This window comes from Sprattus sprattus, assembly GCF_963457725.1.
Source record: "Sprattus sprattus genome assembly, chromosome: 6".
NCBI lineage: Eukaryota > Metazoa > Chordata > Actinopteri > Clupeiformes > Clupeidae > Sprattus > Sprattus sprattus.
In genome coordinates, this window is record NC_137925.1 from 32,445,437 (window position 1) to 32,466,026 (window position 20,590).

A 20,590-nucleotide genomic window follows, 5' to 3' on the forward strand; every position below is an offset into this window, starting at 1 on the left:
TGCATCCCTGGGCTGCTCCTGAGCAAGTGACCTATATCTCCCGGCAGTCTGTGCAGCTATCCTCTGGCCCAAAGGGAAGAGCTACTTCCAGGCCAGCTTTTTAGTTTTTACCCCTTTCTCTCGCTGTTTTCGTAGCACCCGTCAAAACAGTCTTATAATATTAGTGGCAGTAAACTATTTTGTCCTTTCTTTTATTCTCCGCCTTGGTCTCCTTCTGTCTTCCCTGTCTATCTCTTAAGCCAGGATTCACAGAAGGAGTAGACATGATTAAGGTTCCTATTGGCTGTCCAGTCAGCTGTATGAACCAATTATTTTCCTCTCCCTCTTTTCATCTTTTTACTGGTGTGTCTATGAGCGAGAGGCTTGACTGTGTGTGCGTGTGTGTGGTTCTGTCTGAATCTGGCTCTGTGTGCAGCTTCAGGAGGGGGCCTTAAAGCGTCCCCTGGATCAGCGCTGATCTCTGATAATGACCATCACATGTGGAAGTGCAATGCAGAGCAGGAGAGCAGGCCAACAAGGCCATAAATCCACCCCACATCTGCTCTCAATCACCTGGGAAAGACAGACAGACAGACAGACAGACAGACAGACAGACAGACAGACAGACAGACAGACAGACAGACAGACAGACAGACAGACAGACAGACAGACAGACAGACAGACAGACAGACAGACAGACAGACAGACAGACAGACAGACAGACAGACAGACAGACAGAGAGAGAGAGAGAGAGAGAGAGACAGAGAGACAGAGAGAGAGACAGCATTACATCGCAGTAGCATTAGTCATGCCAATTTTCAACCTGAGTGGATATCAGCTAAATGTTGAGATTGTAATGGTGACCACATGTGACCCCCCCCCCCCCCCCCCCTTCACCTTCCCATCCTCCCCACCTCTCTACCCTTGCATTGTTCTGATTGGCTGAGGCTGCCCAGGCAACTGTTTATTATTCAAACTGCTTTATGGCCGCACACTCTGTGATGGTGATTGCCTCCAATTTATGGACCATGAGGTATGTGACCTCCAGCTGCTGGCAAAGTCAGACGCAGCACAGCTGTCCCGGTCCTTCAGGGACGACCGGTCCCAGCACCTGGGATTGGTGGAGACTACGTCATTCATTATTTATTTATTTTAGTGCATTATCTCAACGCTCAGATCTAGGCTCTGTTTGCCTTGTCTGTCGATCCCGATGACGCCATTTGATATGATCGGGGCATTTCTGGCTGGCTGGCTGGGCTGGCTGGCTGGCGGGCCAGGGGAGTGCCTTGATGACTGTGACGGACCGAGCCTCGGTTGCCGTCAAAAATGTGGGTTTGGCCCTAAAAGCTCAGAGACAGAGTGAGGGTTCAAATAGAATGTTTTAATGGGGTTCAAAATACCCTGAAGAACTGCTAAGCCTCTCAACATAAACAGAGGACAAAAAGCAACAGTCTTCAACAGTCTCACCTGCTTAGCCTCTAAATGGGGTAGAGGACAAAAAAGAACAGGTCCATATAAATGCACATACCTCACAACAAGACTTGACTAACAGAACAATGAACAAATATACACCTGGCGGCCAGCACCATTTTGACACACGGGGGTAGACACAAAAACTAAACAATACAAAATGACAAAACAGACCCTGAGACACAAGCATAGCCTTTCCTCACCATCATAAAACAAAGAGATAGCTATGTAATAAATAATGTCTTAAGATTTGTAAAAACTAACCACTTTATCCAGGTGGTCTGGCCCATAGCATTTTTTGTGTCCTCTCTGCCAGTCTAGGCAATGAGCAATCTCCATCAGGTGGATCCAATTGCAATCAGTGGTATGAGTGTTTGTGTGTGCGTGTGTGTGCAAACCATGTCTGTTCGGGTGCGCTACTGTTTGCAAAGATGCAGAGAAGTGCAAGTTCATCTACGGTCGCACCACGACCGTCACAATGAGACTAGATGACTTCTTCTCAGGCTGATCATGCCATTGATTTGTTGTTTAGATTTTTGATTCGGAGCGCCATGATGATGTGGGAGTGGAGCCGACTCATGAGCTCGAGAGCCAGTCACACAATCCCCTCGGAATACCTAAACATGCAGCTCAGCGACTGCAGGGATTTATCCATAAGCACACACACAGCTCTGGGGCACACAGATATACACATACACACACACACACACACACACACACACACACACACACACACACACACACACGCGCACACGCACACACATGCACACACACAGAAACACACGCACACACACTCACACACAAAGAGGCCTTTGTCTTTCATGTTTCTGACCTCCTGATGTGATTCACAGAAGTTTGTTGTCAACTAACATTAGAGTCCGCCGCCCACCCCCACCATGAGCGGGAGCGTGCAGAGGTCTCATAGCCCTGGGCAGCTCACTCGCTCTCTTTCGCTCTCTCTCTCTCTCTCTCTCTCTCTCTCTCTCTCTCTCTCTCTCTCACTCGCTCTCTTTCTCTCTCTCTCTCTCACTTGCTCTCTTTCTCTCACTATCCCTCGCTGTCTTTCTCTCACTCTCCCTCGGTCTCTTTCTCTCTCTATCTCTCTCTCTCTCGCTCTCTCTTTCACTCACTCTCCCTCGCTCTCTTTCTCTCACTCTCCCTCGCTCTCTTTCTCTCACTCTCCCTCGCTCTCTTTCTCTATCTCTCTCTCTCTCGCTCTCTCTTTCACTCACTCTCCCTCGCTCTCTTTCTCTCACTCTCCTTCGCTCTCTTTCTCTCTCTATCTATCTCTCTCTCTCTCTCTCTTTCACTCACTCTCCGTCGCTCTCTTTCACACTCTCCCTCTCTCTCCCTCTCTCTCCTCTCGCTCTCTGTGTCCTTCTCTCCCTGCTGCACCTTCAGGAGCTATAAGTAGTTTTCAGCCGATGGGTGTTTTCCTGCCTGGACTCCTTGGCAGCCTGTGTTTGCTGGATAGAGATGTCACAAACACTCCAGGGATCAGTGTGTGGCCCTGGCCAGCGGCTAGCAGTAGATTCCCTTTCCTCACTCTCACTCGCATGTCACACACCTGCGGCAAACAAACACACACACACACACACACACACACACACACACACACACACGCACACACACGTGTGCATATGCACGCATATGCTTACACACACACATATGGCTATACACACACGACCACTTACACACACGTACGCATTTGCCCTGGACTAGAGGTCTCTGTGGCCTAATGTCAAGCTGATGTATCTGATTCACCCTCCGTCCACTTGATTGAAATGTAATTACCACCACACCACAGCAGGTGGTTCAACCACAGTATGAGCGAGACGGACTTTCAGTGTGTGTTTTATAGGTAAGGCAAGTTCATTTATTCAGCACATTTCTGACACAGAGGCAATTCAATAAGCTTTACATAAAAAAGAGTATAAAACAATAAAAGACAAACATTTAACATTTACATTTTTTTTAAATATAATTAAAAAAAGGTACCAATTCCATAAAGTAACAATTTGAAGGACCAAGGTATAAATAATCCTAAAAGACAGTACATCATTAAGAAATAAGAAAGAAGAAGCGGGTCCACCCTGACTTGAGCTTCCATGTTGCATGCACTTATTGCTTCCTGGAGAAAGAGGCTGGCTGGATGAGCTGGTTCTCCCTGGACGTGCTTTATCATTTGCAGCCACATGCTTCACTAGAGCAGCCTGGAGCCCGGAGCCTCCTCCTCCATCAGTCTCCTCCAGCCTGATACGCCACACTTCAGGGAGGACATTCATTTCCATTGCTGCTGCAACAGAGGAGGCACATTTAAGATGGAGGGGGGTGGGGGGGGGATGATTGTTTCTGTGAAAATTCCTGTAGAAATCCCTTCCAATAACAAAAGTGCAGGTAATCTGCGCTATCAGAGAAGCCACCAAATGGATGCAGTCTCACTCTGCCCTCCAACTCCAGATGTAATAGAATCTATGGGTACTGAGAGATGCATCACATGAATTGAAAATGGGCCCAGGCCTCGATCAAAGCAGATCTTTTTGAATTTGCCAGGAAAGCCTGTCCCCCCCCCCCCCCCCCCCCCCCTCTTCTTTTTTCTATGGAGGTGAGGGCATCTGGCCAATGCATGACATGAATAAATATCATGCACTTTCCCTGCATTAAACAGAGGCGGCTGGTCTGAGGGTGTGAGACAGTAAAGATATTAGAGAGAGGAAATCTCTCTCTCTCTCTTCATCTCTCTCTCTTTCCCCTTCTCTCCATCTCTTTTTCCTCACGCACTCTCTCTCCTTCTCTCTAACTCACAGCCAATAGCATTGTGTGCCGGTCACAAACAGGTTCCATAATTCATCACTAGTGTTCCTATTACCGCAGTGTCAGGGTACAAACAGTACTGAGCCAGAGAGAGTCACACACCTGGGGCACGCACACGCACACGCACACACATACACATACACGCACACACACATTGTATTGACTACAAACATAAACAGATCATAAGGTGAGTGTATGCTTTCATACAGGCACATTTACACATGGAAGCATTACCATGGCGCTTGTGGGGTTGTGGAAGGAGTCATTTATTTATAGGCCTCCAGCTCTGGCTTGCCTTATTGCACTACCAGATCTGTGGAGCAGCTAGCAGCTTTTCTCACGATCTGATGGTTCAGCTCACACTCCTGCTAACCCACTGCTACAAGTCCACAGGTGCCTGCTCACAAGGCATTGAGTTATGCTGCGTAATATTGCCATCCCATCAAATTCTCCGTCTGTCCAGCTTGTGTGTATCTTTGAAATCCTGTCTGTGTGTCACTCTGTGTGTTTGTGTGTGTCTGTGTGTATGTCTGTGTCAGTGTGAGTGTGTGAGAGTTTTGGGGTTTCAGTGTGTGTCTCTAGTGTTTCCTACAGTCATATACTTCACTTAACTAGGTCAGACCTCCTTGCCAACCAGCCCACTTTCTATGTGCGTGTGTGTGTATGTGCATAGATGCCTGTGGAGCTGCAAAAGCAGACTTGGACTTCAAAAGATCAGCTGCTCATTATGTCATATTACTGGATCCTAGTATGACATCACCTCTCTCCCTGCTGACTGTATTTTCACTCAAAACATCAAAACACTTCCTCATTCACCACATCATCTTCCCCAATCACCCCAGTTTCACAGACTGTTTCCGTACGGTGGAGATGGCAAGAACAGAGTGCGCTAACGTAACCCATACCGCTAGCTCAGGCCCTAACCTTGCAGCTGTACAGCCTAACTGTCAACAAGAGAGGAGATATCTGCACTTCTGACCCTGGAGTCAGTGCTGACAAATGAATATGACTTTAGAAAAGCTGAAGTCACCCAGAAGAACACCTAGTGATCAACCAATAAAGTAAAGCTGTGGAATTACAAACAATGTAAAAAACTAAAATCAACCGTCGACATAAATTGAAAAATTGCAAAATAAATTATTAACAAAATCAACTGCATCACTGCCTAGTTGTCAGTTGCACCCCTCTTCTCTCTGTCATCCATCCATCCATCCATCCATCCATCCATCTACTCTGGCTCTCTTAGGAGCACAGTTAAGCACAAGCTTTTCAGTTAAAGGCTGTTATTGGCATTCATCAGAGCCCGTGCCAGCCAAGCTGGTGCATCCAGCCCTTCCCTCACCCCCCTCAGAGCGATAGCCCCGACCGCCTGCACGTATCGCTCCTTCACCTGGGCCCGTACAGCAGCAGGGAGAAGCCGTCACCCATCATCCCAGCCGCCGTGGGCACAGCTCATCACCTGGATCTTACCCGCCTGTATGAGACAAGAATACCAACGCCTGCATGATCGATAAGTCGGAACGAGAGAGAGAGAGAGACAGAGAGAGAGTGAGTTCTAGAATGCTGATTGTCAGATGGCAGCAGTTAAAAGGAGCTCCTAAAAAACACAATTTTTTGCCAGAAAATGGTTGTTTCAACTACTCAAAATACAGCAAAATAATTGGAAAGTCAAAGGGGACCACCTGAAAAACACCTGAAAAACACTGGGAAGGTAGGAACCCTAAGAAACTTCAAAACCAATCAAAGAAAAGACTCTATCAAGCAAAATGAATAGCTGGCAGTATTAGCCTAAAGCCTAGTTTATACTTCGGTAGATGACACTTTTGAAAAGGTCACAGACAAAAAAAAAAGTGTCGACCAGGCCAGCTGTGTTTATACTTCAGGCGAACAGTCGCAGAGTTTGTCATAATGGGAGAGGCGCTAACAACATTTTTCTGCCACTACATTCTACTTTTTGAAAATCAACGGCGTGTGCCGTCTATCTAGCTTATCACACTGACATAATTATGAAGAGTGTTTAATGATATATATCCGTTTTAACAGGTAGGTATTATCTGTGGAGGAAGCAAGCTATAATAAAAGAATATGCTAATCTAACATACACTACATAAACTATTAAAACACGATACAATGAAATGAACAAGTTCTTATTTTCTTTGGTATTTTTGTCATATTCCGATTTGCAATGATGATTGCTGGGTAAAATGTATGTTTTCAAAACAAGTCAAACACAGTTGTGGAACAAGATCTGAACTGCTGCCCAGCTGCCGCAGCGTGCGGAACCCTTGAATGTAATCGCGTTTGAGACGCGCAATTCTCCTCTCCAGGCGCCTCCACTTTCTCATGTGGAGGACGCAGCTTAAGCGCAGAGACTGGGTTTGCCCGTCTCCTAATAAAGTTGGCGAAACAAATGCAACATTCGCTGATTAGCCTACCTCTTGTTACCAGCAGACACACACACAACACTTTCCAAAATGGCATTGCAATGAATAAATCAGGCCTATGATGTGCATTGCGCATGCATGCTTTGTCAGTGCTTAACAAGATCTGCGTAATGTCCTGCGACAATATGCCGGTGATTTCCTTCTCACGAGTGGTACCCTATATTCAAAACCAGAGTATGCTAAGTTAACAAATATTGCCTAGGAAAAGTAATATGCGTAAAGGCCCGGTAAGCGTCTCCGCTGCGTAAATTAAATGCTGCATATGTTTTGTGCCACTTAAAATATTTCTAAATTATGCCAGAGCCTGCACTTCCAGCTTCCTTGTTTAGGCCTATGTGTATGCTAAAACATGAAAATCCCTCCAGTGAACTGACCTCTTGCATCCTTCACCTTGCACACGCACTTTTTGCCACCCCACCAAGAACATGAATCCTGCACCACTGGTTGGAACAAAGGCATTTCGGAACAGAGGGTTTAATTGGTAAAGATATTTCGGACAATTTTTCGAAATATTGAGCTTTCGGAACACTGGGTAGTCCCCCAGCCAGACAGAAGTTTTGCCTGGTCATATCTCATCATTGCCTGCGAGCTATTTACAACTACAGGGAGGTAGCAATAACGTTGTATGCACAACTCCTATCCTTCTAACTGCCGAGCCATTATTGAACAGGTTGTTATACTTTCTGAGGCAGGTCGCTGTCGAGCGCCTGTTTAATTGTGTATGTGTTTTTTCAGATGTGGGTAAAGCTGCTGTGTGTGCTGCTGCACCAAATAATTCCTTTCATCAGTGTTTTAAAAATGTTTCAGCACTTTGACAGTCTGTTTACGTTACCGCGAGTCAAAGCACTATCCATGTTTCTGATCGCTTTCTCGTTGACCTGTCTACTTTCCCAATACAATAACCGAAGTAACTAATTTGCAAAATCCAAAATATTGTTGATATATATTCGCCAATGGTGTGTGTTCACGCCCAGGGCCGGATTAAGGCAATGGGCTTTAGGGGCTGCAGCCCCGGGCCTCGCCACCAGGGGGGACTCAGGTTGCCCGATGTCGAGTGAGTCAACGGCACCGCGCATAACATTAGAAACATTCCGAGTAAAACAAATTATAATGGGCGAAAATGTCCGGTCAAAGAGAGCACGAGAGTGGGGCCAAAAAACTTGTCCGTGGACCGTGACCCTCTAATCGCAAAAGGTCTCAAGTGTAAAGTAAGACTGAATAAGATACATTCACATTTCTAAACTTTGCTTTGGTTGGCACCACATCGCAATAAGACGCTTTTAATAACGTGCTTTCATACGATGATGCAGGTAACAAGCCCGGCTTCCCGGTTTTATCTAAATAGGCCTAATAAAACGAAAATTCTTTCAGCAATTGAAGATGTAAGAGTTCTTATCCTCACGCATATTGCTGCAGATAGGCTAATTCATTGAAAATTGTAGACAAATTATTTGCAAGCCAGTTAGACATAGCTACGTGAAATGTTTTAGCTTAGCTATAGAATCTTCCATTTTCGCAGTCATGGTCAAATATAAGTGTAGAGGTTTTCACTGAGGCAGGTCTAAATAGGTTCTACGCTCAATCCAGTTTGTGAGGTATTGCGCATTCCGAGATAAGGCACAGCTGGTCGTTGCCTCATCGTCTTGCTGTCTTCTGTCTGTTTGAACAGGACATGCGCAAATTCAGTGATTTTGATTATAAAACTGCTCGAAATGATTGGAATCATGCAGAAAATACATTTATATCACAGACCAGTAAAAAACATGTATTTCCTTTGATCGTTATTAGTTTTTTTTACTTTAATGATGACAGGTGAGGCTCTGCCTCCCCTGACCGCACGTCCGTGCTCTCGCATAGAAACGTGGGTGCGGAGCCAAGCTGTTGCTTCACTAATAGGCAAATGCTTAATCAATTCGTTATTTCATTCCCTGGCTATTTAGCCTTGTTTTTGCTTTTGAATGAATGGAAATATGTATACATTTACATTATTGGTTTATTATTGTCTACAGTGTAGTCTACTACACACATACATTTTATCCTTGGCTTTAAACTGATCATATTTATAGAGTGGTTCTGTGGACTTTAAAGCACTGATGTGACAGTGCACCTGGCGTGGGTTTGTGTGCGTGTCATGATGTGAGTCGGTGCGATATAGGGGCCTCATCTTGGTAATTAGCCCCAGGCCTCAAAATGTCTTAATCTGGCCCTGTTCACGCCTCATGCCTGACTAGTAAACTAGCTTGCACTATAGAGCCCATCTACCTTATGCCACTGACAGGGGCTCTTCATAATAGCAGGCACCGGGGCCAGTTGTATCTAGCCAATCACACTTGCGCGACACTTTGTGACGACTTCAGCGCCAGTAGAAATTTCTCCATGTAGCCGACACTACAAAACGACAGTTTAAAGTGTCGTCCATGACGTAATTGGTGTCGGCGACCTTTTCAAAAGTGTCGTCTACCGAAGTATAAATTGGCCTTAACTGTCACTTCATGACATCATAATGGATACTGTAGTGGATGTAAACCAGACAAGAGCAGAAGCATCATTCAAAAATGAAGATGAGTTGCTAATAACCTTTCCTGCTAATATAAAATCAGCTAAAGATAAGAAAAACATGCAAGAAGACATTATGGAAACATATCCAGAGGTCCTTATCTCGGACTACAAGGGACCTGATGACAACAAAGTCCTGTGTAACCTCCTTTTCTTCACACAATATCCCACGGCATGGCACACCCCCCTCTGTGCTGCTTGGAAATGTGTGAGGAAGGGAGGAATAAGTAAAGGAAGACAAATAACACTCCAGGGGGCTTTGGACTTTAAACTTACAGTTAACCTGTATCACAACGGGACTGTTATGGTACAAGGATCCGAAGTGAGTCTTACACAATTTTAGAGAAAGTTCAAAGAGATCAAAAGCAATACTCTGAAACTCAAAAAAGATCCAGAAATAGAGACCACAGGGAATTCTTCAGGAGCTGAAACAAGCTCAAACAGTCAAGATAGACAACAAGATCCCACCACATATCCAATGATATAGGCCCAAAGACCTATGTTTTCCCTGGCACTAAAGGACTGAGAGACACCTTGGTTGAACTTGAACAGGACTACATAACCTTCAAAGAAGAAACCAACAACAACTTGCTGCAACTCCAGAGCCAAATGAGCCACCCAAACATGGATGCGGTTGAACAACTTTGCCGGGCAGTCAAGCAGCTGGAACAGGCCAACCTGGAGTTAAGGCAGGAGGTGAGGACTCTGAAAGAGGATCTGTTGAGGATAGAGTGGCACAGACCGGGTGCTCACCTCAAGCGTCACCCCAGCGTCACCTCAAGACCTGCAACCTCCCCATCATCATCAAAGCAGCAGCCATTGCTGCCCAACCTCCTCTCCAACGAACAACATCTTCATTCTGTGTGACTCAAATGGGAACCACTTGGACAAAAAATGTCTTTTCCCAAGGAGCCACGCCAAAAAACTTTGGTGCTCAACCATACAAGCAGCACAGGATGTACTGCAGAAAGGCATCAAAAACCCATCCCAAATAATCATCCACACAGGGACAAACGACTTCACTGCCACAAAAACTGATGTGGCAGAAGCATTATTTGGTTTAGTTAAATCTGCCACAGAAAAGCACCCAGACACCAAGGTAATTATGTCATCTTTACTCCCTAGATGTGACACAGCAAAAAGTGTCATTGACAAAATGAATACAAAATTCATGTCCCTCTATGCTGGAATACATAATGTTAAAATTGTCCATCATAATAATATTACTGTTAACCATCTGTATGACAATGTGCACATCCACATAGAAGGAATGAAGCGGTTCGCCAAAAACCTTAAAGACTCTGCATTGAACAGAGAAAGTCGTTCAAGCCTAAACTTAGTGAATAGTCCCTTAATCCAAGATGGACAGAGCTCAGTTCAGGCAAATACTATTGCCGCTGCTGTACCTAATAGAGATACAGATCTGTCTGAGATAAGGTCAATGCTCCAAATTATATATTCTAGTCTCTTAAACTAGCCATGAATTATCATTATTATTATTATTATGATTTTATTATTTTTTTATCTATTTTTTATTTATTTTTTATTTTTGGGGGGGAGGGGGAGGGGTGGTTATTAGTTCTTATTGTTGTAATGAGTAGAGAAACTCCATTAACTCTGGCAAAAAATCTCGTTGTAATGACATCTTTGAAAATTACCTGCTACACATACATTCCTCCTTAATCGGAGATAAGACTCACAACGTTGATTTTGTAAATATTGTAAATAATTGTGACATATTGATTGCACTCGAAACATGGATTAAAGATGGACAGGAACACTATTCCATACCAAATTATAGTGGGATTAAATGTGGCAGGAGCTCAGGAGGAATTATAGTTTGGTTCAGAGAATCTTTTAAAAAGTATATTCACATTGTGACGAAGAGACCATCACATTTATGGATCAAACTCTCAAAAGAGCTCACTATTTATGTGCCTTGTACATTCCTCCCAATGAATCACGCAATATCTGATTTAGACCCAAACCAAATTAACAACTTCATGGTGATGCCACAGCTGCCTTTGTCTGACCATAGCCACATTACTATCAGCCTTAAAAAAAAAAACGAACATAACGCAACTAAACTCCATCCAAGTTGAAAATATGATTTACTCCTTCCTTTTCACCAAATTTGAAAACAGCAGGGAGGACATCAACTTAGCAGCCAAACAAATGACAGAAATACTTTTGACTGCAGCTAAAAGGTCATTAAAAATAGTCAAACACAGCACTACCAAAAATTGGAAAAACAAGAGTCGGTGTTGCCATCAGATGGGAGTCATTTATTGCAAACAAAAACAAATGGTTCGACAAAGACTGTAAAAAATTGCGAAAAGAATTGAGACTAAGTTCAAACAATAAACACAGAAATCCTGCAAATCAAGAAATTGGTACACAATATCTTAACACCCTTCAGAAATACAAATTGCTTCTAAGACACAAAAAAAATGACCATATACATGCCCAACTCAAAGAAATGGAGGACGCATTAGATCACAACTCCTTCTGGGAACACTGGAATCATTTTGATAAAACTAGAAAAGAAAAAGTCATCCCATTAGTTGATGGTAGAAAATGGACAGAACATTTTGAAAAAAAAACCTTAAAATCTCAGTTAGGAAAACTTGAAGAGACAGAAAAGGACAGGCTAAATCAATTAGATCCCACTATAACATTATCAGAATTGAACTTAAAATTAAAATCCCTCAAGAACACAAAATCATGTGGCGTAGATGGAGTGTATAACCAAATGCTGAAACACAGCAAACCTACATTTAGAGAGACAACTTTGAAATTATTCAATTTAAACCTTGCCTCAGGCCACTTTCCAGAAAAATGGAAGGTGAGCCACATCACACAAATTCATAAAAAAGGTGGCAAACTTAATCCTAATAACTATAGAGGCATCTCACAGGGCAGCAATTTAGGGAAATTATTCTGTGGCATCCTGAACAACAGAATAACAACATTTATCCAGAACAATAATATAATAAATTCATCCCAGATAGGCTTTTCTCAAAACAACAGAACAACTGACCAGGGCTGGACTGGCAATATGTTTGACTTAGGACCTATGTTCTATGGCCAAGTTCGTTTGCATTGTAAATACAAGACAAGTCTGTAGCTGTTGCTAGCCCTCAGCCTACTCTACTCTGAAACAGCCAGCCGTTAGCCTACACTCTATGTTGTGTGTTTGAGTGGTGGGCTAGCCCCTTAGCCTATTGGTGCGCGGTGCCATGTCAATGTTCCGAAAGCCCAGTGTTCCCAAACCCTGGTATTCCGAAAATATGCCAATTTGTCCAGATAGCGAATTATGATAGCCCGTTATACGCTCCAGTTTGCCCTCCCGAAGTTCAGGGGCGTGGTTCAAACGTTAGTGCCACCTCATCAAGCGCGTTTCCTACAGGAGGAAATAGACTCCCTTCTAGGAAAGAGAGCAATACAGTCTGTACCTCTCGTAGACGAGAACAGGGGGTTCTTCAGTCGCTATTTTCTGGTTCCCAAAAAGGACGGAAAATATCGACCGATCTTAGACCTCCGTATTCTGAACAAAGCTTTAAAGTGTATGATGTATATTGTATTGTATTGAATTTAGATTAATTAAGACCACCACCTTAACACACAAACTCTTGTTGAACTCATAAAGTAGTAGGTTCAGTGATGTGCGGTGAGACAGCTGTCTTCTATAGCTTCTGCGAGCCCATGAATCAATGTTTCGTTGGAATCATGATGTAACGTTGTTGCAGCGGGAATACAGCAATGCTATTTTCTAATTGGCAGGGCATATGATTCTAGACTTCGCTAAGCACTGAAGCGACTGAAACGGTGAATTTTGATCACATTCAGCGAAGTTAACAGGTAAAACGGGAGAAAAATAGGGCGTCTTTAGGCCGTCCTGCCTAAAAGTAGGGCGTCCCATTTCTTCTTATTTTTTAGTAGACTATAGGGCAGACGCCCTGCTAGCTAAAAGCCTGGTTGTTGTAGACATTCGAGAGACCAAAAGGTGTGTTATCGAATTAAGTGGGCCGGTCTGGTTCAAAATGCCCGGGCCGATTTTTTGTCCCAGTCCAGCCCTGCAACTGACCATATACCTTGCACACACTCATAGAGGAACACGTTCAAAATGTTAAAAAAGGTAAAATATTTGACTGCTTCATTGACTTTAGCAAAGCTTTCGACTCAGTATGGCATGACGGACTTATGTTGAAATTAATTGATAGTGGAATTGGGGGCAAAACGTATGACATCATCAAAGATATGTATAAAGACAATAAGTGCTGTGTAAAAATTCACAACGGACTAACAGATTATTTTGATCAGACAAAAGGAGTTCGACAAGGCTGTTGCTTAAGTCCAACCTTATTCAATATATAAATGATTTGGCCATAAAAATTGAAAGATCTTCATCCCCAGGTCTTAAACTTTTACACAAAGAAATGAAATGCCTGCTTTTTGCGGACGATCTCCTCCTACTCTCCCCTAATGCAGAGGCGCTTCAGGAAAGTCTGAATATTGTCAACGAATACAGTCTTACATGGGCCCTTCCAATTAACCTGGATAAATCAAAAATCATTGTATTCCAAAAAAGACACTCCAAACACAATAATAATTACAGCTTCACAATTGGCTAAGAAAAACTGGAACAAGTTAAAAAATATTGTTATTTAGGACCAAGGCTTTGAATCGGTTCACGGAACGAAAATGAAAACCAGAAACTTTTGATGTTTTGCTAGGAACAGAAACGAAACCAGAAACTTAAAAAAAAAATATGTTCCGGATCAGAATCGTTTACCTAAAATAATGGTAACCGGTTAATAACGTTATTTTTTCGCTCTTTCACAAGATTCCTAAATGCAATATGATCGCTGATGTTCTCTTCCGGTCGTTAACTTAGATACTAGAGAACCGTGCCGCGCGCCGCCAGCTGGTAGCCTTATCGGATCAAATCTATGCACAAGCTGTAGCAACCAGTCTCTCAAACTCAATCTTAAGAAGAGGTAAATATTGTACCAAGTATCTCACACATGTTTGTTTATAAATAGGAATTCTATAAGATAGGCTACGAATTTCCAATGCATTGTTGTAAAAATCTGCAGGGTCAAGTTAATGAAATTATAGCTAAGTTGGACAGTTAGCATTGGCAGTAGACTACCTTGCTATTGCCCAGCATAACCGACCCTAGTTTGTTAAGTCTTTATTTAAAACGTAGGCTAATACGGTAGTTCTCATATTTGGAATTTTAACTTTTTCGTTCAGATGGGAAGACATTGCGAGAATCCTATGCGGCAGCATTATTAATTTGACCCCGCGACTAACAAATCCAAATACAACATTGAGGGATGTATGTAGATACCATTGTAGTTTTGTAATATTTGTATTGTTTCTGTTGACAAAAATGCACTGATTGGGCCCTGACGATGTTTGGCCAAATGCTGTTATGTTTTGTTTGCCCAATAAACAACATAGCATACATTTTCCTTGTCTTAACTCATGTATAATACTTACAAAATGTCAGAATTACAGTTGCAGTTTACATAATGTAGCCTATAGTGCTTTTTTAATGTTTAATGACAGGATAGAGACATATAAGATTATTTTAAAGTCCTAATGATCAGCCTACTTATTTGTATGTCCCGCAGCTGACATGGAACGCTATTAACCGGTTCAGGAACTTTATTTTTTTGTTCTAACCGGTTCAGGAACGTCAATTTTAGGGTTGGAACGAAAACCGGAAACGTTAAAATACTGTTTCTGATCGGAACGAACCAATTGGGAAAAAATTCTGGTTCAAAGCCCTGTTTAGGACTAATGATTTCTTTAACTGGACATTTTGATGGAGCAATAACTGATCTAACGGAAAAGGCAAGAAAAACCTATTACATGCTCAGGAAATCCCTACTAAAATATAACCCCCCCATAAAACTCTGGCTAAAACGTTTTGATACAATACTGAAACCTATACTACTGTATGGGAGTGAGTTTTGGGGAACTAAATTTAAAAACAAATTGGACTCATGGGACAAAAGCCCCCCCGAACTATTCCAATTTGGAATTCTGTAAAAATATATTGGGTGTAAACAGGAGTTGCCCCAACATAGCATGTAGACCACTCCTTCTTGACACACAAAAGAGAGCAGCTAAATTCTGGAACCATCTTCAAACATGCAAACCAGACAGGCACCATCAAACTGCTGCCCAACTGAGGGATGAACACCCAGAGAGAGACCCCTTCAACTACCTTGTCCAAAAACATGGGCTCAGCATGAAAGACATTAGCATTGCCTCTAGGCTAAGAAACTTAAAAGAAAGCAGTATAGAATATTATACTAACAGCTGGAAGAACCAAATGAAAGAGTCCAGCAAGCTAAATGTATACAGAACATTAAAAAAGGACTACAAATTGGCACCATACCTAATCCAAATCAAAAATGATAAACAAAGAATTATTTTGACAAAGTACAAGCTCAGCGACCATAGTCTTGCAGTGGAGAAGGGGCGGCACAGACAATGCTGGGTGGCTCCCGAAGGGAGACTATGCGTCCACTGCAATATGAACGCTGTTGAAAATGAGCCTAATTTTCTGACGGAATGTGCAAAGTACCACAATATAAGAAATGCATATTTCAACCAATTCGAAAACATCCACCCTGGTTTCATGAACCTAGCGAACCAACAGAAACTGCCATTCCTCCTGGGGAAAATTGAGACATGTAACATTTTGGCATCTGAATGTGTACAGTCCTGCCACATCCTCCGAGAGCAGGCCATACCACCTATAAACATAGGCCTGAACTCATAGGTTTTTTTTTATCTATTCTTATCTATTACTGTATATCTTTTTTCTTTTTTTTTCTTTACATAATTATTATAATTAATGAATTTTAATGACTTTACTTTTGTATGTATCTATTTGCTTTATTTTGTATTTACATAAATTATCTGTTCCTGTATTACCATTATTATTTTTACTATTGTTATTATTATATTGTAATTATTATTAGTGCTTTGGCAACAGTGTATTGTACATTCATGCCAATAAAGCCATTTGAATTGAATTGAATTGAATTGAATTGAATTGAGTGACGGAAGGGTGGAAGGGAAAGAAAATGCAGTTTGGTTTGATTAGGATCCATGTCCAGAGGCCATAGTATTCATTACAGCGCTGCTAGGTGCTGCTCAGTATGGTTGTCAATCTGTCTTCTACTCACAGAAATCGACTCTCTCTCTCTCTCTTTCTCTTTCTCTCTCTCTCTCTCTCTCTCGTTCTCTGTCTCTCCCCCTCTATCTGTCTTCCCCCACCCCTCATCCTCAGCTCAAGTTAATGGCCTTTAATGGAGTTTCCCATATGATGGATTTAGATGCACAATGTCATTGACCTGCCCTCACTGTGGCTCGGTCCAGGACAGCTGTCTCCTTGGAGAAGGAGCGAGTATCTCCACCGTGCCTCCCTGTCAATGGAGATTTCTTTCCTCTCTTCAGATCACTGCGTCTTCTCTCCTCTCTCATCTCCTCTCCTCTCCTCTCCTCTCCTCTCCTCTCCTCTCCTCTCCTCTCCTCTCCTCTCCTCTCCTCTCCCTTCCTCTCCCCTCCCCTCCCCTCCTCTCCTCTCCTCTCCTCTCCTTTCTTCTCTCCTCTTCTCTTCTCTTCTCTTCTCCTCTCCTCTCCTCTCCTCTCCTCCTTCATCCAAACCCCCATTAAGCCAAATGCTGCTTCATCCATCCCTCTCTCTCTCTCTCTCTCTCTCTGCAGTGTCAAAGTCAGGGTGATCTTACTGTTACCATCTTAAGATGGCCCACAAGCAGACTTCCTTACTTTTCCCTTTAATCCTCTTTAAACCTTTTTTTAGTTTGTGCGTTTCATTTTTAAGGACACTCACAGAGCCGACTGCAGACAGGCAGGCTCTCCAGTTTCCACCGTATTGCACAGGTACAGATGCGACTGATGGCAGCAAAGCCGGAGGGGTGAGGGTGGTGGTGGTTGGGGGCGGGTGTGGAGGGAGAGATGATATTACCATTTCAAAAAGGCTCAGCGCAGGAATACAGCTGCAGTCCAAATCAATACTTGTAAATGAAAGCCCCTGCATTCACCAGCCGCAGGACTAAAGGAGTCTTTTTTCATTATTTTATTTTTAAACTGCAAAACAGCCTTGTGTGTGTGTGTGTGTGTGTGTGTGTGTGTGTGTGTGTGTGTGTGTGTGTGTGTGTGTGTGTGTGTGTTGTCTTTAGTTGTGTTTAAACTCCCAGCGGCCAGCGGAAGTAGCTGGAACTGAGCCTCAGTAGAGGTCACCGCCCCCGGATTGTTTCAAAAGTCTATTCAGTTACTTTGTTTTGTTATTTGTTTGTTCGTTTGTTTGTTCAGTACGTTTAATCAGTACTATGGGAGATAGAGAAAGAGGGTTAAAAAACAAAACAAATAGTGCTTCTATCTGTATCCACAACCCAGAAGGAGCACTCCCACACTGAGGCTGCATCGTGTGTTTGTTGTGCTTGTTTGTTTGTTTGTTGTGCGTTAAGCTAATGTCTAATTTTCTCCTGTGTGTTTGTTTTTGTCTCATTGGTGCCCTCCTGCAGACTTTGACCCGAGCCTGGGCATGATGGCGGGCATCGCTCCCATGAACCCCATGATGCCTGGCTTGGGCATCGTGCCTCCACCCATGTCCCAGGATATGCCCGTCGTCAAGGAGATCATACACTGCAAGAGCTGCACCTTGTTCCCGCCCAATCCCAGTAAGCCCCGCCATCTCTCCACTAGTGGTTTAGTGACCCCCCCCACACTAGTGGTTTAGTCCAACCCCCCGACCCCCCTCTCTAGCTGTCATCTTGCATTCCAGTTAGCAGTTATGCTCGGATAAGCATTCCTCTCTTCTCTCATGCATTTTAAACCACAGTGTTGACTGGGCCTGCCTGACCTAAAATGCTGCGTGAGTAGGAGGCATCAAGGACCTCCCTTTCTCTTTTCATTCTCTCTCCCTCTCCGTCTCCCTCTCTCTCTCCCCCTCTCTCACTTTCTCCTTCATTCTCTCTCCCTCTCCGCCTCCCTCTCTCTCTCCGGCTCCCTCCCTCTCTCTGTCTTTCCTTCTCTCTGTCTCCCTCTCTCTCTCTCTCTCTCTCTGTCTCTCTCTCCCTCTCCGTCTCCCTCTCTCTCCCTCTCCCTCTCCATCTCCCTCTCTCTCTCTCTCTCTCTCTCTTTCTTTCTCTCTCTCTAAATTATTCTGGAAGGCCAAGGAACCTCTAAAAGTTGTCTATTGACCGGACATTATGATTGTGACAGGCTATAAACTCCTTGGCCAGGAGGACCATGTTAGGACCACACAAACACACACACACACACACAAACACACACACACACACACACACACACACACACACATAGAGCTGTGAAAAGCCAGCTGCCATTCACATCAGGATCAAGTGACTGCACAGATGATTGGATTCGGTACACAGTGAGGGGAAATCTCCCTATTTTCATCTGTGCTTTGCTCTCCCCCTTTCCCTCTCTCTATCCCTTTCTTTCTGTCACTTTCACTTATTCCATCCCCTTCTTTCTCAACCAGCCACCCCACCCCCCACTGTCCTTCTTTCCTGGTCTCTCTCTCTCTCTCTTGACCGTGCCCAAGAGCAGCTTATCAGCATTCACACCTCATCAGGGAGAGAGAGACGAGAAGAGAAAGGAGGGAGAGTTAAAGAGCAGGAAGAGGGGGAACAGACAGGAGAGGAGGAGGAGGTGAGGCCCAGACTGTAATTGGAGCAGTGACCTCTGCAGAGATGGAGCACTCTGGCATGTAAAATATGCCACGCTGCAAGAAGGATGGGGCTGGTGGGGGGTGTTCACTCGCTCACGGTGGGAAATCATATCTTCTGCTGCCCATCTCAGGTCAGAGGGGGCAGATCATTACCTGAGAGGGCACATGTCCTTGGGTACCCAGCATGCACAGGGATGAACCAGGAACTGGTGTGGGGATCCCTTGAATTGCCCTCTCTATATCTCTGTCTCTATATCTGTCTTTACCCTGTGCTTGAGTAAGATGACGGGAGAGTTAAAGCACACTTAAAACACAGAGCCAATCAGGGGCTTGGCTAATGGGGTAAGGACGTAGCAAACAACCATGATAGATAGAGTGATAGTTTATTAATCCCGAGGGAAATGTAGGTAAACCATGGTAAACCAAGACAGGGACATGCACACATCTGCACATCAAGAGAAGCCTCTGGCTGTATATTTGTGTATGTGCGTGGGCTTCTCCTAGTGCGATCGATACGCAGGGTTGGTACTTTTGAAATGTCATAGGTAACAGATTACTAGTTACCCTAAAAATTATCCTCTATGCGGCTCTGTGATCTACCAATCGGGGCTGTGCCTCTAGTGCCAGGGCATAGAGTTGCATACAGATACCTAAGCACTGGGATGTCCAGCTGGGTGCCAGAACTCGTTTGCAGTTGTCGTATCGGCCAGATTCTGTATGCAGTGTACTCTCTGGAGTATATCAGATGGAGACAGGCTTTTCAATTGAATTTTCTTTCAAATCATAACTCTCCCATTTTCTATGTTTTGAGCTCCTGGGGATATATTTTTTTATTTTGAAAGACGCTTTGTTGTCAGATTGGTTTAAAACCAAACTAACTTTTAAACCACACGTATAGAGAATTCCAAATACGCTCTCATAACAGCACTTTTCAAACGCAGTGTGTAGACGGTAGTAGTTTTCATCAGCGCCTCAGCTTGACATCACACACAGTCTTCCATAACAAAAGAACCTTTTCATGCAAGCTGTCAGACGGGGCAACTCTGTGTCCCTGCCCTGCTCTGCACCACACCACACTGGCAGAGAGACTGCTGATGATCACACAACAGTCAGAAACCAAAGCGCACCCATCCCTGCGATGGCTTCAAAGGTGAGCGGGGGGGGGGGGGGGGGGGGGGGGCTGTGTGGATGGGGTCTGTGGAAGGCTCAGGGCTCCAAAGCTAGGGTACACACAGCGGGACGTGAAAGCGATGCTCTTTAAAGCCATGTTGGGTTGATCACACTGCTCTTGAAGGGCCAAGAGCATGGTGTAGCATCAAACTAAACTACTCAGGATAGGACTTTCAGTTCACTATATCCTGACTTTAGGCGTACACTACAAAACAAAATATAGTTTTTTTAGTTTATGTATGTCTTCTTCAAAAAATTCGACCGCATGCCGATCAGATCCTTTCAGTTTGGTAGTAAAGCTGGACCAATGATGTCATTGTCTATTTTTACACTTCATAACTTATTTACTGCATACAGTTGTTTGAGTGTTGAATGTATTAAGTAAACATGACTCTTTTCTTGCTGTACCGAT

At 43.7% G+C, this 20,590-nt stretch overlaps 1 protein-coding gene across 6 annotated transcripts in view; it reads left to right on the forward strand.

The window, feature by feature from the left end:
• The window catches only part of LOC308367225 (ecto-NOX disulfide-thiol exchanger 2-like), a 295,423-nt gene that overhangs the window by 205,033 nt on the left and 69,800 nt on the right, over positions 1 to 20,590 (forward strand). For 5 of the 6 annotated variants that reach the window (XM_080841064.1, XM_080841069.1, XM_080841065.1 and 2 more), the window contains one exon: positions 17,837 to 17,992. The exons of the other annotated variant lie outside the window; for it this stretch is intronic. In XM_080841064.1, the coding sequence (XP_080697190.1) occupies positions 17,837 to 17,992 (156 nt within the window). The remainder of the gene's footprint in view (positions 1 to 17,836; positions 17,993 to 20,590) is intronic. 6 annotated transcript variants of the gene reach the window in all.